Source organism: Dermacentor albipictus, chromosome 2 (genome assembly GCF_038994185.2).
Source record: "Dermacentor albipictus isolate Rhodes 1998 colony chromosome 2, USDA_Dalb.pri_finalv2, whole genome shotgun sequence".
Classification (NCBI taxonomy): domain Eukaryota; kingdom Metazoa; phylum Arthropoda; class Arachnida; order Ixodida; family Ixodidae; genus Dermacentor; species Dermacentor albipictus.
In genome coordinates this window covers 41708613-41726860 of record NC_091822.1, presented here as the reverse complement: position 1 = coordinate 41726860, position 18248 = coordinate 41708613, and the positions used below count along the sequence as shown (strand labels likewise).

Here is an 18248-nt window from a genome sequence, read left to right as displayed (position 1 = left end):
TAAGGTTACATTATAAAAGTTAGCTAAAAATTTTACAAATTGTCAAAAATAAATTCTTATGACTATAGCGTGAACATGGCCGCCTGCATAGTTATTTCCGTTCGCTTAAAGACCTTCGTTGTCTTTAGCTATTCGGGGCCTTTGGGTTGTAAAGATGGTATATATACAAGTTATGGTTTTGTAATCCGACCAATTGAACTACTCAGTGAACATTCACCTAATGTTGCGCCAAGTACAACCGAGTCTAATAACACGGTAGTAAATGCCTTGTCGTCTTTGTCACACATGTCTGCTATGTTCTGTATAGTATTAGTTTTACTTAATCGCGCTAACGGCCTCACAGAATGAACAATTAACCCGCTGTGGTTGCTCAGTGGCTATGGTGTTGAGCTGCTGAGCACGAGGTCGCGGGATCGAATCCCGGCCACGGCGGCCGCATTTCGATGGGGGCGGAAAACACCCGTGTACTTAGATTTAGGTGCACGTTAAAGAACTCCAGGTGGTAAAAAGTTCCGGAGTCCTCCACTACGGCGTGTCTCATAATCAGAAAGTCGTTTTGGCACGTAAAACCCCATGTGTTTTTGAATGAACAATTATGGAGGCCAGGCACTATAAAAATCTGCTCTTACCACTTCCTTGAAAGGGTGCTCCTATCTGAATTCATCTGAAAGGAGAATTCATTTTTCTCGGCAACCACTGCGCCAAATTTAATGAAGTTTGGAGCATTTAAAAGAATACCATAGTATCTAGTGATTCTTGGTTTTTAATTCTTGATTTATGTCGTTAATTCTTGATTAAAAATTGGTAAAAGTCACAAATTTTCAGAAAACGAAACTATCACGCTTACAACTTCGTAACTCAGCATTAAAAAATATCACAATATGTGAATTGCATCTAATACTAGATATAAAGTGGACCAAATTGATATGTTACTCGTCAATCTCGAAAACATTAGTGATATGGAAATAGAGCTTTTGCAGAACCTTTGTGCACAACGTAACGAATTGACGTAAGATATATATTGACATACCGAATTTGTGCGCTGTTAATCATCTAATGGATGCAGTTTACAGAACCGCGATATCAGTTCTTGATGCAGAGCTATTAATTTGTAAACTTCGTGCTTCTATTTTTTTTTCGAACTTTCATATTTTGGAAAACTTTTGCAACAAAAGTGAGGCCCTAAATCGAATTTGCGCTTCCAGCAGACACTATAATTTACCTTTCTCTCTCAAATGCAACAAATTTGATTAATATCGGTCCAGGCGTTATCTCCGAAAAGCGTTTCAGCCTTTTACATGTATTTTAATAGCCGCGTCGGAGTTTGGCCCGTGCTAAAGCTTCCTCTTAAGGACATTAGGTTAACAGGTGGGCTTCTGAAGCGTACAATCGTTCTTGATATTCTGTCGGCATCATTTTTCACCTCTCGTACAAAACCTTCGATGGTCTTGTTCTGAACTTGTCCTACTCGCATTATTTTTGCATTCGTAGAACGCATCCAGTGCTGCTGTTGTTGTAAGAGTCCAGCTGGTTTTGCCTACGGCATTTCAAACAATGAAAAACCGAACAAACAAAACATGCTCTCAACTACAGGAAGTGCAAAGGCCGAAAGCGGAAAGAGGACACACACAGTGCCCATTGATGAAAGTTGCAAACGATGAGATTTATTCGTTTCTTGTTTTAATAAAAACTCCAGCAACCGGCCGCCAGCGATCTTGAACACCCGCGTACATGGGCAGCAGGGCATCGTACAGGTTCCTGTAACGATAGCTGAAACACGGGATTAGCAAAGGACACGAGATAATAGACATCATCGGCTGCGCTACTGACGCGCAACTCTTAAAAGTCCACACAGTGCGCAGAGGCGCTCAATACGCATAATGCAACAAACCTCGACGCGCCTGCTGAATTGTTTCTGCAGGCGACAGCGAGAATGCTGCAGGTGCTCATCCCGAGCGCCTGCAGGCGTTCTCACTATTCGATAGCGCAATATGATGCTGCATTCTGTGACGGTAAAAGCACTATTTAAGGAAAGGCTAGTAAGCGACAAAAAAAGGGCAGAAAAAAGCCAGGCGTGTGCTTACTTATTTCCGTTGTGATCAACGAGACTGTTGGATGGAAAAGACACTTCTGCATGAGCACTCAGATTCGATAAAAAAGACTCAACAACGTTATTGTTCAAAAGACTAATTCACAGGCGTGAAGCCAAAGTATTTATTGTGTTGGATCGTAGTGCTGCACTAACGCAAGGGCTGGCCTCTGTTGCTTCTCCGTTAAGTCCAATAGCATCCTAGCTTTTGTTCAACCAAGTTCTTACCGCACAATTCATATCATGTTGCCGTTACAAAAACAAAATCAAACCAGTTGTTTTTCTATACCTATAAACCATCGACATGGTCGCAGGGGAGAATATAGAGTAGTGGCAAAGCGGGTGCTGATGTTCACCAACGAAAAACGAAAAAAGACAGTTCAGCAATTTCTCCATTTCCGAACATGTTTACTGCCGCAGCAACAGGCTTTCACAGCGGTTGCACCGAGTCTCTCAACTGCTTATTTGCGATGCACGCAGCGTAGACTTCGTCGGCTAGAATACTGCCTGCCAGATTGCCCTTCCACTTGCACCCGCCAGCGCCCCGCAGGCAGCACTAAGGAAATTCCCCGGGCACGCGGCCTGCGGGTCATGCGTTACGCATAGCCCACACTACTTGAGCAGCACGAGTTGCTTAGCATGAACACTTTATAACGCTTGCATGGCTGAAGAGTATTGACGAAGCTTTTAAAAGTGCCAAGGAAATTGACGCTTGCGTTATGTCACCTCTCTTAAACAGAAATTCTCACGTAGGAAGTAAGCAGATGCCTTGGTGTGATATTCTGTTCGTGTCCAACTAGTAGACATGTCGATTTCGTCTGCTGTAGACATTCTGATCGGCTCGGTTGGCGTATGCGCCAGCAGGAGCCAGGCGCTCCCAGCCAATCAGCACTGCACCATGCACCAGCAGACGAAATTGACATGTCCACTAGGTATACTATATTAAAATATCCCACCGCTCCTTCCCTCCCCCCCCCCCCGGGGGGGGGGGTTCATCCTGCCTTTGTCTGTCGATGGTAGAGAAGCGGGGCTAAAAACACGAACAGAAAGATGAACACAGGGCCAGCGCTGAATGCCAACGATTGCTTTATTGTGCGTGCACAGATATATACCTTTATAAAGACAGGGAGGAATAGAGGAGGGCAACAAAGGGGGATAAACATACCAGTAGAGCATTGGTCAAAGTAAAAAGTAACAAAAAATAACTATTAGTAAAGTATATATCTGCATACCTAATTGTCGGTGAGCACGAATGAAGGGGAGGTAATACGTAACGGGCCTTTGGGCATCGTCGTGATGCTTTGAAAGCTTTGTGCTCAATTGTATTGGTATGGGCGTAGAATCTTAAGTGTCTTGAAGTACCGGTTGTACCCGTAATTGGCGCAGTTTATAGAGAAGTAGCTCCCAGTCTTGTTTTTAACGTTATACGCATGTTCCTACAACCGCTCTTTGAGACATCGATCCGTCCGGCTGCGCTGGCACTCTTCATCTATTGAGGCGGCTTACCCTCTGGTAGTTTCTGAACGAGTCTTCAACGTCCTAATTCTCTCTGCCTCAGAATGTGCGTGTGCTTCTCGATAAAGTGCACAGTAACTAGCTTGCCGTGGACTAATGCTCTCCTCCGTGGGTTCTCCGCAACCGTCGTCCCCGTCAGACTCGCTAATGTGAGTGCTATTTGGTATGTGTTGTCTATGTAGTTCGACATTGGGCTCTGCTAATAATGCTATTTTTCGTGTGAAAAGGACACAGAAGCTTCTAAGAGGATTAAGCTTAAGACCGTTTTCTTGTGCCCATTTACGCACTTTGTTCAAGCCAAGCTGAACATGTAGCTCACAAATGGCAAGGTCATGTCATTCGAAATCCAACTCTGCGTCATCTACGTGTACCGAATAAAACATACTTTGCGGTATAGATAAGAGCAAGAAATTATTATTGACAATAAAAAGGGCACAGCTGATGCCCCAGATTTCGGCACCACACATTCTTGTGCAAATGACCTGGATAGACTATTGCCAACACCAACACAAAATGTACGGTGTGATAAGTAACTTTCAATTATATTAAACATATTGCCCCCAATACCGTTACCGAGACGTGTCGCAAGATCCCATATCGCCAAGTTGTGTCATATGCCTTTTCGATGTCTGACAGAATGAAAGAACTGCTTATGGATGAAGGCCTCGGAAATGTTTGCCTCAATGCGCCCGAGATGGTGAGTAGTCGACACACCCTCTCTGACGCCACAATGATAAGGGTCTGGCATTTTCTTTGATTCGAGGAAATACAAAAGACTACGATTTCTCATTTTCTCGAAGACTTGCATAAACTACTTGTGAGCGCTAATGGATGGTAATTTGAAATGTCGGATGGTTCTTTGCCCTGTTCCAAGACCGGGACTACAGTAGCTTCTTTTCATGAGGATGGAAGGTATCAGGCAGCCCAAATAGAGCTGGAAAGTGCCAGAAGTGTTATCTGTGTGTCGGTGTGTAGGTTTTTAATCATGTCATACGTGATTCTGTCAACTCCCGGTGCACACTTCATACATACGCTCAAGGCAGCTCGAAGCTCTGCAATATTGAAAGGACAGTTGTACGGAGCTCAGCAATATTAAAGGGACAGTTGTACCGTAGATTTGGTCTGCATTTATGGTCTATTCGCTAAGTTCTGCTACTTGCCTGCATTTAAGGAATGATTCTGAGTAGTATATGGAGTTTATACACGCATTAAATGTATGGCAAGGGCGTCGGTCTGGTTTTTTATGGTATACCCTTGGTCGTCGATCAAAGGTTCATCTGCTGCTCTTTGAGCATCCTCAGCCCATCCCATACTTTAGCTTGCTGGGTGTAGAAATGGATGCCTCAGAGAAACCTCTTCCAGCTTGCTCTCCGAGCCTGGCGTCTCGTGCGCCATCCTTGTGACTTCATATATTTAAATGCAATGAGATTTCCCGGAGTTCGATATCGGTGCAGTCGACGCTATGACTTATTTTTTCTATTTCACATATGTCTACAGATTTCATGCCACCAAAGAACACACGCCTTACGTGAATGGCCGTTTGTTCATGTGATGACCTTTTCGGCTGTATCAATTATCAAAGTGGTAAAATATGCTAAGGTGTCATGTATGTTAATATCGCGTATAAAATCTTGTGATGAGTAAATACATCCCTTAGAACACTCGCAATCAGGCGAGCCAAGTTTCCAGCAAGGATCATGTGGAGGAATGTGGTCTTGCTTTACTAAATTCAGAGTCACTGGGAAGTGGCCACTCCCAGATGGATTTTCTATTACATTCCATTCTAACAAAAAAAACCGTATGGAAGATCCAAGCACTAAATCTATCGAGGAATGGGAATTATGCGCAATATGTAGTAGGTAGATTTTTTCCTATTAAATAGGCGCACACCAGGGGCGCTATAACATAAAACTATTCCAAACTTTTCTATTCCTATTCTGCTATCAGCCCTCCACGATTGGTCAAAAACTTTTTCGACCACCCCCACTTCACCTGTCTCTTACGCGACATCACGATAACCGCGATAGCTCCCCATCTGATATAATGTGTACACACTGATTATGCATGATTTGGCCGAAAAAAGAAAAACAGTTATTTCATATTCGACCCCTTTTGCCATTAGCCCTCGGCTATTGGGAAAACGTTTTCGGGCTGCACCCACTTCACCTGCCTGCCACGCGACGTCACAAAAACGCACAAACTCACCGCGTCAAAGTGACGTGTACGCGATAAACATGCAATAATGTGCCGAACAAAACTGAATTTTCTTCGGAATAGCCTCAGGCTGCCCCGTTCCGAAAGGAATAGAAGATGGCTGCCGCCGATCGCTGAGACGCTGGCTACTCGCACCTGCCAGAGAGCATGGGTGTATTTGCGTATAATAAAGCTTCTTGCGTGGCCGTGTAACGTTTTCGAGCACTTTCGGCACGTTTACCACCTCATTCTGCCAACTCATCTTTGCTGAGGGTTAGTTTTAGCGTGATTCTTAAGTTTCCGTTGCATGCCGCCGCGATTTTCCACCAGCCACCACAAGCTAAGTAAGGGAAAGCCGACCAATCGCAGACGCCGGCACCACCCTCTTCATCTGGTTATCGATTTTCAGTGCACTGGCTCTGCCCCAGCAGATCCCTCTCCACTTGAGCGTTCTCCTCGCCTCTTGTCAGCCAATTAGATACGACAAGCCACTCAGTGTAGGCAATGTTATTCGTTTTTCAAGCAAGCAAAAGTGACCTCCTATGAACGAGGAGGGTGTTTGATTGGTCTGTACAGACAACCCTGTGGGTGACCGCCTGGTGCTTGCGTCGGTGATTACGCAAATTTGACGTCAGGAGATTGGAATAGAAACGTATTGGAATAGTTTTACGTTATAGGGCCCCAGACGTCACACGAAATGTTTCAATCAGTTCACCCTTCGAATCAGGCCGGGACTGTCCCAATAGACTGTTTAATTATTAAAGCCTCCGACAATAAGAAACGGTTCGGGAAATTCGTTAATAAGGCTGTAGAATTAAGTTTTGCTCAGGTGGTACTTCGGAGGTATGTAAAGGCGCCGACAAAAGCGGTATACTCCACGCAGCGGGAGCCGGAGCAGCGGCACACTTTACGGCACACTGCATCGCGACGCCATCTAGAGGCGGCATCTGGGATCGAGACAGCCAATGGCCGATGCCTGCAGATAATAAAGGGCACCCATTGGCTGTCTCGATCCCAGATGCTGCCTGTAGATAGTGTTGCTATGCATTTTGCCGTTGCTCCGGCTCCCATAGCGTGGAGTATACCACTTTTGTCGGCGCCTGTACGTGCCGCAGGCGGCAACCAATTTATTTTAAAAAATTGTTAGCACTGCAACTGACTCGAGCGGTGTCCGAAGAGGCAAATGTTTCCAAACAACAGTGTTGTCGACAACTATGGCTACACCGCCGGATGAGGTGTTAGCCTCGTCAAGGTCTTTGCGAAAAATATCATATGACCGGAGAAAGTTTGTCTAAGTACTCGTAGGTTTTAAATGTGGTTCGTGAACACACAGTACTTTTGGATTACGTTAGTTTAGGAGTTATGTTTTGTCATCACGATTGTGGAGAAGACCTCTCATATGTCAGTGTATAGTTTGCACATTCATTTTGAAAGAGTTTGATACTGTGCGTTCTGGAAAAGAAAGGGTAGGTCACAGGACCCTTTCCCAACACTTGATACGCTGTTTGCTTTCAGAGCGCTCGGGCGAATTGCGGCATCCTGGGGCACTGCCTGCGCCGGCTGGCTTGGAGTTGTGTCCGTAGACTTCCGGGAGGCACTGGACTTCCGCTCACTGGAGCGGGTTGTTTTCAGGGTAGGCTTGGCATCGAAAAAAAGTGGGCTTGCAGGCCACCAACCCAGAAGTCGATGGGCCCTCCTTCAGAGATGGCGCTGCAGCGCTGGCTGCTATCGCTTAGGGGGGCTGGTGGCTCTGCCACGGCAGCACTCTTTGTCGTCCAGGCCAATGCCGGGCTCTGAAGCTCGGCGTTGCGGCCTTATGCGCCGCAAAAGCATGCGCTTCGTTATGAACGCAGGAAATGCTCTTTAGCGCTTCCTGAAAGGAAATGTTTTCCTTTAGTTTGAGGGTGATATTATTCTCTTTTTTCCATGTGGATTAAGCTTGTGAGTTAGCTGCGTGTCCACCTTCACAGTTCGTACAGCAGAGTTCGCCATTACACTCATCTGAGGGATGATCGTGCACACCGCACTTCACCCAGGTTTGTCGGCCCCGGAAGCTTTGTGAACCATGTCCATACTTTCGATACTTGAAATATCTCCCAGGGTACGGGATGTGTGGTCGGACTCGGACTCTAGTGTGTCTTGTTTCTAATACTGCTGGCAGCACACTGGGCGCAAAGGCGACAATCAGATATTTAGTTAGAAATTCTTTGTTTTCCCGTTTGATTATGATTCGCTTTCCTATAGCAACGTTCTGCTCCTTCCATACCTCTAGGAGCTCTCCCTTGCTCAGATTCAACAGGTGATCGTCGGAAATCACTCCTTTCCTTATGGATCGATGTGGAGTCACTGTGATGTTCACATTACGTAATGAGACCACATTCAGGAGCCTGCCGTGTTGTTGCTTATCGCGGACCTCAAGCAGGAAGTTGCCGCTAGCCATCTTTGCGAGTTTGCAGCCTGGGCCAATTGTTTCGGAGAGTCATTGGCAACTGTGAGAGGGGATATCATTTAGTCTTTTCAGCGTTTTCTCTATTAAGTACTTAAAATCGTGGGAAGGCTTTTTTTTTTCGTTGGCCAGAAAACTACTTTTGTTCGGTGCGCCCTCTTTCGGTAAGAGGGCGATCAGGCAGACGGGGGAAGGACGATAGATCCGTACATATTTATTTAATTTCGGTGGTTATGCCCGCCATCCCCCATCGAGCCCAACAAGGGGACACTATAAGACCCGAAGGAGACGCAGACGCCAGCTGCACGTAGTCACTATAGCCCAATATAATAGTCCCGAGGTTGGACTAACTATACCAGGTCAACCCATACTGCATCGAAAATTGTAAGTAAAAAGAAGTGAGTAGAAAGCAGGAAAGATTGAAAGTAAGAGAGAAAGACCGAGATTGTAGAAAAGAACAGGAAAAGGTAACTACTGATTTCCCCATGTTGGTCAGTCTGGAGGTGCCGTTGACGTGAAGTCGAGGCCAAACGGTTGTGTTTGGCCTCGAGGCCAAAGATCCAGTTCAGCATCAGCTCAATCCCCAGATTTCCCTTTTCCCTGTATACTACTAAGGCGTGCAAGGTTAGACGCGGAAGGGTCCAACCCTCGTGGGCTCGTGTATGTGGTGTCGCAACAAACAAAACGCCTGCTAACGCAGACACCCCTACGTGACTGTCTACCGCTGTTTCCGCACATACGGATTCTCGGAATGAGTCATGATACGCCAGAGCAATAGCTAATGAAAGCACATTGTTAATTTTTCTTCTTTTAGTCCACGTCGTTGTAGCACTATTTTTTCTTCAAGTATGTTAAACCAACTCACCCACATCAAGCTTCCACTGTTAATTCATTTACACCCTTGAAAGTGAATAATCCTGTAAGTCTTATAACTTACGCCCATACACCCTTATTTGGGTGTAAGGGTGTGGAATATACACCGGCTTAGATCCATATTCGTTACCACGGGCATAAATTATTTTACAGTGCTTAGTACATGTCCTGTATATCATATATCCTATTTCAGGCGCAAGTTGGAATCAGCTAGCACAAAACAGAGGTAATTTGAGGTCGCTGGGAGCGGCCTTCGTTCTGCAGTGGACCTAAAGGCAATGATGATTTATGATGTTTCATGGCACAAGGGTCAGATATGGCCAAAGAGCGCCATGATATATGGTAATTAATTCGGTAAGTAATATATATGAAACGATGAAATGAGTTATATATGTAGATGTGATGGAAGAACAAAGGATGCCTAGTGACTGGGTGGTTACAGAACAGCCTGGCCGTAGACAGGACATGAAGAACTGAATCTCATGGATGATGGAAATCTTCTTTCACCTTCAGGCCATGGAATAAAACTTAAATGTGTCCTGTGGAGATTCAGAGACCATCCGCTGGAATCAACATACAGGCTATGTACATGAGTAGTCCTGAAAGCGCCTGTAGCAAGGCGGATGCCTAACCGCTGGATAGGATCTAACATTTTAGAAGCGCTAGGCGTAGCAGAATTATAAACCTGGCTCCCTTGTCAAGACGTGATACTACTAGACTTTTGTACAAGCTTATAAGGCATTTCTTGTCGCGTGGCAAGAGTCTTAGCAAATAGTATTGAGGCACTTTGCCTTAAGATACTGCAGATGCGGAATAAAACTTGCCGTCTAAAAGGACCCCTAAGAAATTGCATTGACAGCTCACAGATAGTCGCTCTCCAACAAGATGTATTACAGCGCCCAGCAGTGTACCTCTGTTGCTAGAGAACAGAGCGCATGTACTTTCTCGTGGGTTTAGTTTAAAACCGTTCTCGTCAGCCCACTTAGACATCATATTTTGGCCAAGCTGTATTTGTCGCACGCAGATACTTAGATTACATTATTTGTAACCTACCTGGATGTCATCCACATATACAGAATAAAAGAGAGTATGCGATATGACAGTGTGGAGGAAATTCATTTTGACCATAAAAAAAGTTCATCTCAGCACACCACCTTGTAGAAAACCAGCCTTTTGCCTAAAAGGACGACACAGAACGTTACCTACTCTAATACGGAACATGCGGTTGGACAGGTAATTCTGAATCGCATTTAGTAAGTTGCCTCGGACTCCCAATGCATACAGATGATGGAGGATTCCAAAACGCCAGTTGGGCCCTACGCCCTCTCCATATCTAGAAATACTGGCATGGAAAACTGTCAGCAAAAGGTTCATGAATTTATGCCTCAATACGTATCAAATGGTCAGTGGTGGATCGCCTCTCGCGAAACCCGCACTAGTATGAGTCAAGCAGCTTGTTCGAATCTAGGAAATGTAGTTGGCGGCGTTTTATCATTTTTCGCAGGCTTTGCACGTGCAGCTCGTTAGTGCTATAGGCCGGAAACTCGAAACAGACGACGGATCCTTGCCCTCTTTCAGAATCGGAATTATAATGACCTCTTTCCAGGCAGACAGGATTCCGCCGGAAGACCACACAGCTTTGTAGAGGGAAAGGAGTTTTTTTTTGTGTATGTGTTTCAGAGGCAGATGCGTCAACATTTCATATATTACACGGTCAGCTCCTGGGGTAGATTTATTGCTGCAGTTTAGTTATACCTGTCGCTCACCTAAAAGAATTGCTCAATATATGCCTGGTATTTTTTGAATTTTCTTTCCCTTTTCTGCCCCTCTGTTCTGGCTCTGTATCGTTTAAATGTTTCAGGATACTGCCATGAGCTACACGCATGTTCAACATGTGCGCCCAGGAAGTTTGCTTGGTATTCAAAGCTGTCGCCCGGTATGTTTGCCAAAGGGAGTGAATATGTTTGCCGCCCTCTTATCTTATTACTCCTGTTCGAGACTTTAGAATCCTCTGTATACGAGGTGATACCTAACAAAAACTTCCCCCTACTCTCTCTTCGGACCTGTCGGCGTGTTCACATGCCTCAGTACTTTACCTTCTTAAACTTGATTAAATTCTCCGCAGTGGGAGAAGTTCGTAGCAACCACCACGCTTACTTCTGTTTCCTGCGAGCCTTCCCACATTCCTCATTCCACCACGGGACACGGCGTTTGCATGCTGCACCGCTTACTTCAGATATGCATGTAGAGCAGGCGTCAATTACGAAGGTAGTAAAATAGTCTACAGCAGAATTAATTCCTAACGAAGATATGTCAGCCCGTGTGGTACTAAATGAGAGTATGAAATTTCTCCCAATCGGCTGTATCAACCTTTATCCGAGGAGCCTGTGGTTGAGATTTGTTTTCTTGGGATGTTTCTCAGTAGTATTGGGAAGTGGTCACTCCCGTAAAGATTTTTGGTAAGTTCTCATTTAAGGTTACGTATTATAGACGGGGAAGCTATGGTCAGATCAATAGACGAAAATGTTCTGTTTGCGAGAGAGCAATATGTACGAAGAAGTTGGATTGGCCTAGACGAAGACGAAGTCTGGCAGTTGCCTGAACGCCATATTCGCCAGTTTTAAATATACGTTATTTTACACTCGTGGGCCTGCTTTCTCCCTGCAACATTTCGGTGGAAGGTGCGGGGTACAATCACGGAACTTCGCAGCGGACGCCATCTACCTGCCGCCACAATGGCAAATCAACCGACACAAGCGACAACGCCTCAGCAGCCCGTGCCAACGGTCATCCTCACTCATCCGCGGGACCCGGGCACATTTTGTGGCACGGACAACGCCGACGTCGAGGACTGGCTTACGATGTACGAGCGAGTGTGAGACAACAACAGGTGGGATCCTACAATGATGCTTGCAAACGTAATATTTTATCTGAGGGGAACTGCGAAGCAATGGTATGACACACATGAAGCTGACCTAACGAGCTGGGATGTCTGCAAAGAAAAAATGCGAGACCTGCTTGGCAGACCTGTCGGTCGTCAGCTGGCAGCAAAAAAAGAACTTGCGTGCCGCGCTCAGACATCCACAGAATCTTATGTCGTGTACATACAGGATGTGCTGGCCCTCTGTCGCAAGGCTGATGCCAACATGACCGAGGCAGACAAGATTGGCCACATATTGAAAGGTATTGCAGACGATGCCTTCAATCTCCTGATGTGCAAGGATTGTGCCACTGTGGATGCAATTATTAAGGAGTGCTGGCGCTTCGAACAAGCGAAGGGCCGCCGCGTCGCTCAGACTTTCGACTGATTGCCCAATACCGCCGCGACATCTTCTTGCGAAGACCCGCCACGCTTCGTTCAGCCCAAAGGACCAGAAGAAATCACGCGCATCGTTCGCCGTGAGCTTGAGGCCATGGCTCCGGCTCCAGTCCGTTCTGACTGTCGGGAAAACGTGCCCGCTATTTCCCTTATACAAGCGGTCGTTCGGGAGGAAATAGCAAGTTTGGGCATTCCATCACTCTGCTCGGTCCGCCATACAAACACCTACCAGATTTCTCCGGCCGCTCACTCCCAGACGCAACGCTTTCCGCCCCCTCGTCGCAACCCAGCTGACTGGCGCACAGCGGATGATAAACCTATCTGTTTTAATTGTTCCGGTATTGGACACATCGCCCGTCATTGCCGCAACCATTGGTCGTCGCCTCCTCGCTGGTCATCTCCGAGTCACTATCGCCAAGTACCAGACAATCGTACTTTCTCGCCCTATCCGCCGTCTAGGAACATCAACGCCGACAGTGCTCCACCAAGATCCAGTCGCTCCCCGTCGCCGCAAGGTCGTAGGTCCCGTTCGCCTCTCGTTCACCGCTCTTCGTCCCCTTCTGCAACCGGTCGCTTCGCTTCGGGAAACTAGGCGGTGCAGCTCCCGGAGGTGAAGCTGCAACTCCGACCCGGCCCACAAATCCTCTGTTGACCCTGCCTACATGTGGAAACCTACTGGACATTGAAGTTGATGGCGTCCCTGTTAGATCTCTCGTTGACACAGGAGCGCAGCTTTCAGTTATGAGCGCTGCTCTCCGCCGAAGGCTCAAAAAGCTTCTGACCCCCGCCGTACCGTGCACCGTGCGAGTCGCCGATGGGAGTACGTCACCTGTCCTTGGAATGTGCACAGCACGTGTGACCATTGGCGGCCATTATACCGTTGTTCTATTTATCGTCCTTGAACACTGTCCACACGACCTGATTCTCGGCCTCGACTTCCTTTCGAAACACTCTGCCCAAATTGACTGCTCCGCAGGTGTTGCACAGTTGGATCTGCCGCTTCCTGCCGACGCAACCACTTGTGCTCCACACCGCTTATGTTCTGCTGACTTTGCCAGGCTGTCTCCACAGGCGGCTTCAAATGTCCTCCTGACGCCCTGTCCTCCCGTACCTGATGGCGAGTACGTCGTGTCGCCGCTTACTGACGTGGTTTTGTCGCGCAATATTGCCCTACCGAGCACCTTAAGCCGGATCCGCGAAAACTGCGCTCGCGTGCCCATCCTCAATTTTGGATTTTCGTCGCATGTGCTGCCACAAGGTATCGCCATAGCGCATATCACTCCTTTAGAAGAATGTGAGATTTCTTCTTTGACCTCTGAATCCTTCGTCAGTGCCAACGGACCTTTGTCACCTACTCCTCCGTACTCGACGCCTGCGGACGATGTTTCTAAGATGATCGCCCCTGACCTTCCTTCCGAACAAACAACAGCTCTTCGTCAGCTCCTGTCGTCTTTTCGGGACATCTTTTATTTGGACGACCGTCCACTTGGCCAGACATCTGTTGTCACGCATCGCATCAACACCGGTGACGCCAGCCCCATTCATAGGCGGCCATATCGCGTCTCCGCAACAGAAAGGGCCATCATACAGAAAGAAGTCGACAGGATGATGGACAAGGACATCATTGAACCTTCCAGTAGCCCGTGGGCATCACCGGTTGTCTTAGTAAAGAAAAAAGACAACTCGTGGCGCTTTTGCATTGACTACCGTCACCTCAACAGGATAACAAAGAAGGATGTGTATCCCCTGCCGCGCATTGATGATGCTCTTGACTGCCTTCACGGATCCCAATACTTTTCATCAATTGACCTCCGCTCCGGCTATTGGCAGATTAGCGTCGATGAGATGGACCGCGAGAAAACAGCCTTCATCACACCGGACGGTCTGTACCAATTTAAAGTCATGCCGTTTGGATTATGCAATGCGCCAGCTACATTCGAGCGCATGATGGACTCTCTCTTGCGCGGCTTGAAGTATTCTACATGCCTCTGTTACCTCGACGATGTGATTGTGTTTTCGCCGAACTTTGAGTGCCACCTGCGGCGCCTCACAACCATACTCTCCGTGTTTCGCCGGGCTGGCCTTCAGCTAAACTCCTCCAAGTGCCATTTCGGTCGCCGTGAAATTAACATGCTCGGCCATCTCGTAAACGCCGCCGGAATCCAGCCTGATCCACACAAAGTTCACGCCGTGCGAAATTTTCCTGTACCTTCTTCAACAAACGATGTCCGTAGTTTCCTGGGCTTATGCTCTTATTTCCGGCGATTTGTGAGAAATTTTGCCGACATCGCTCACCCTCTCACTGACCTTCTTAAGAAAGACGTCTCTTTCTCTTGGGGACCTCTGCAGGAGAAAGCCTTTTCTACCCTGATTGAGCGGCTTACAACTTCCCCAATTCTGTCACATTTTGACCCTTCTGCGCCCACTGAAGTACGAACTGACGCGAGTGGTCATGGCATCGGCGCTGTCCTCGCTCAGCGTCAACAGGGCCAAGACCGTGTCATCGCTTACGCTAGCCGCCTTCTTTCCACACCCGAGCGAAATTACTCCATTACCGAGAGAGAATGTCTCGCGCTCGTATGGGCGGTCGCGAAATTCCGGCCGTACCTTTTCGGTCGGAGCTTCTGCGTCGTAACCGATCATCACGCCCTCTGCTGGCTCTCCTCTTTGAAGGACCCAACTGGACGACTTGCACGTTGGGCATTGCGTCTACAGGAATATACATTTTCTATTATGTATAAGTCAGGGCGCCTGCATAAAGACGCTGACTGCCTGTCCCGCAATCCCGTGGATCCACCGGACGATACCGATACAGACTCAGACATCAGTGTCCTATCCATCTCCGACTTCCTCCATATTGGCGACGAGCAGCGCAAAGATCCTGTTATTCGAACACTTATGGAACGCCTAAGCTCCTCGCCCAATGACCCGTCCCTCCGCATGTTCACCTTGCGCGATGGAACTTTATACCGTCGTAGCGTTCGTCCTGACGGTCCAGAGTTCCTCCTAGTCGTTCCCAAGCACCTTCGACTAGCCGTGCTCCAGCAACTTCATGACGCTCCTACTGCTGGACATCTGGGCATCACTCGTACATACGACCGCCTGCGGCGCCGCTTCTTCTGGCCCGGCATTTATCGCTCTGTGCGCCGTTATGTCACTTCTTGCGACCTGTGCCAGCGCCGGAAGACGCCTGCTACGCCTCCCGCTGGTTTGCTTCAACCAATCGATATCCCCACAGAGCCTTTCTTTTGTGTGGGCCTAGACCTCCTGGGCCCCTTTCCAATTTCTATCAAAGGCAAAAAATGGATTGCTGTAGCAACCGATTATGCCACGAGGTATGCCATCGCGCGAGCGCTACCAACCAGCTGCGCTACAGATGTCGCAGACTTCTTACTATACGACGTCATCCTGCACCACAGCGCCCCTCGCCAGTTGCTGACGGATCGCGGCCGCTACTTCTTATCGAAGGTCGTCGATGACCTGCTCCGCTCCTGTGCAACAGAACACCAGGTTGCTACCGCGTACCACCCTCAAACGAACGGCCTCACCGAGGTACTCAACCACACGCTAACTGAAATGCTGGCAATGTACGTTTCCGACGATCACCGTGACTGGGACGTCGCTTTACCGTACATCACTTTCGCATACAACTCCTCCCGTCACGACACTGCCGGATTTTCACCATTTTACCTTTTGTATGGCCGCGACCCCACCTTGCCCTTTGACACGTTGCTACCTTCCGCAGTACAATCACCCAGCACTGGTTACGCTCGCGATGCTATTGACTTAGCCGTCCAGGCCCGAGATGTCGCCCGTCATCGACTCACTGTCTCGCAAGCTTCTCAAAAGCGACGCTACGACCTTCGGCACCGAGACTACCAATTTTCACCTGGTTCCCTTGTCCTTCTCTGGACGCCTTCACGTCGCGTCGGCTTGTCGGAAAAGCTACTTTCCCGGTATTCGGGTCCGTACCGGATCTTACGCCAACTGTCCGACGTGACATACGAGATCGCCCCAGTCGGTCAGCCTTCAGTGCATCGCAACGTCACCAGCGATGTTGTTCACGTCGCCAGGCTTAAGCCCTATGTCTCCCCATTAAGTGAGGCTCTATAATTTGCCCCGGGACGGAGCTACTCCACCGGGAGGGTGATGTTACGGTGAAGGGAACGAAGTTGGATTGGCCTAGACGAAGGCGAAGTCTGGCAGTTGCCTGAACGCCATATTCGCCAGTTGTAAATATACGTTATTTTACACTCGTGGGCCTGCTTTCTCCCTGCAACAATATGTAGGTTGCTTTTTATTCAGGAGACGCACACCAGTGGAGAAAAGAAACTGTTTAACAAGACAACCTCGCGCATAGATACGAGAGTAGAGCCAGACTTGTGTACGCATTGAAATCGCCAAGAACGAGACAATGTTCCGGCAATTCATCTATAAGGAGCTGAAATACATCTTTGTGTAAATGGTAATGCGTGTGTCTGTAAAGCCAGCCACTGGTGATGAGTCTGTCCACGAGAACTCGAACTGTCATTGCTTCATGGGGTGTTTGTAGCTGTAAACATTGACACGCTATGCTTTTACGAATTACAATGGCAACACCACGTGATGATGCGAGGGCATCATCGCGATACTTACGAAACGTAGCGAACTGTCGTAGAAAGCTTGTGTTTCAATTTTAGGTGCGTTTCCTGTACGCACGGCACTTTTCGATTGTGTTTATGGAGAAGTTCTTTCACATCATCGAGGTTTCTAATAAGGCCGCCGACATTCCATTGTATAATTCATGTATACATTCTGAAAGTAAATTGGTGCTGTGTGTACAAAAAAGGATGTGCTGCATTATATTAGAGAGTCGTTTCGAGGCCTTGTTACGCGGTGTTTGTCCTTCCTGGAGCAGTCGAAGGAGCCTCGCCGCTCTTTAGGCGCTTGGTGCGCCCTGAGGATAGGTGTAGTGTCCACTGCCTCTTGTGAGGCACCAATCACGCGTTCTTGCGAGCCAGAAGTTCCGCGAGAAAGTCCCGCCTCTGGGGGCAAGACCGCTGCGCCCACGAGCCCGGAGGTCAATGGGGCTGCCTTTGTATCTGAGCTGCGCTGGCTTTTGTCAGCGCTAGAAGGGGCCGAGGAGGTTGAGGCACCCTTGACTGCTTCTACCTTTGGGGCCGCTATCGGTCCTGCGGGATCACTCCGCGTAGGGCAGGTTGCCACAGATGACATTTATGGGGCCGGCAACCCACGGATAGCCTGGCTTGTTTGCTCGTTGGGTGGAGTAGGCTTACCTCCTTCCATCTTGGAGGCAGGAGCCAAATGTGCCAGCTCGCTGCACGTGGGCTGGGCACTTGGCATTGGCCGGAGCGATGCTGTCCTCTGACACGCCGAATCAGCGTAAGGTGTGCTTTGGAAATATCAGCACCTCTTGCGGGCTTCTTTAAAATAAATATTTCCCTTGACTTTTAGGGTGATTATGTCTTTATTTTTTTCCCATTTGGGCAGAAACGTGAGTAGGCTGCGTGGTCACCATCGCAGTTTACACAGTGAGGTGTGCCACCACAATTTCTGGAGGGTGGCCATGGACTCCACACTTTGCACAGGTTATTGGACCACGACAACTCTGCGAGCTGTGCAGTGGCGTAGCCAGAAATGTTGTTCGGGGGGGGCTACGCCACTGGCCCAATATATATATATATATATATATACATACATATATATATATATATATATATATATATATATATATATATATTGTTACGTCCAAGCGCGTCAAAGGGACGCGGGGATCAAGAAGAGAGGGGAAGAGGAGAACGAAGACTGTGCAG

General features: G+C 47.9%; 1 protein-coding gene across 1 annotated transcript in view; it reads right to left on the bottom strand.

The window, feature by feature from the left end:
- Positions 1–1658: 1658 nt before the first annotated feature.
- Positions 1659–18248, bottom strand: part of LOC135900700 (uncharacterized) — a 53830-nt gene continuing 37240 nt past the window's right edge. Inside the window, exon 5 of the mRNA XM_065430245.2 lies at positions 1659–2108. Coding sequence (XP_065286317.1) covers positions 2026–2108 — 83 coding nt within the window. The 3' untranslated portion in view covers positions 1659–2025. The remainder of the gene's footprint in view (positions 2109–18248) is intronic.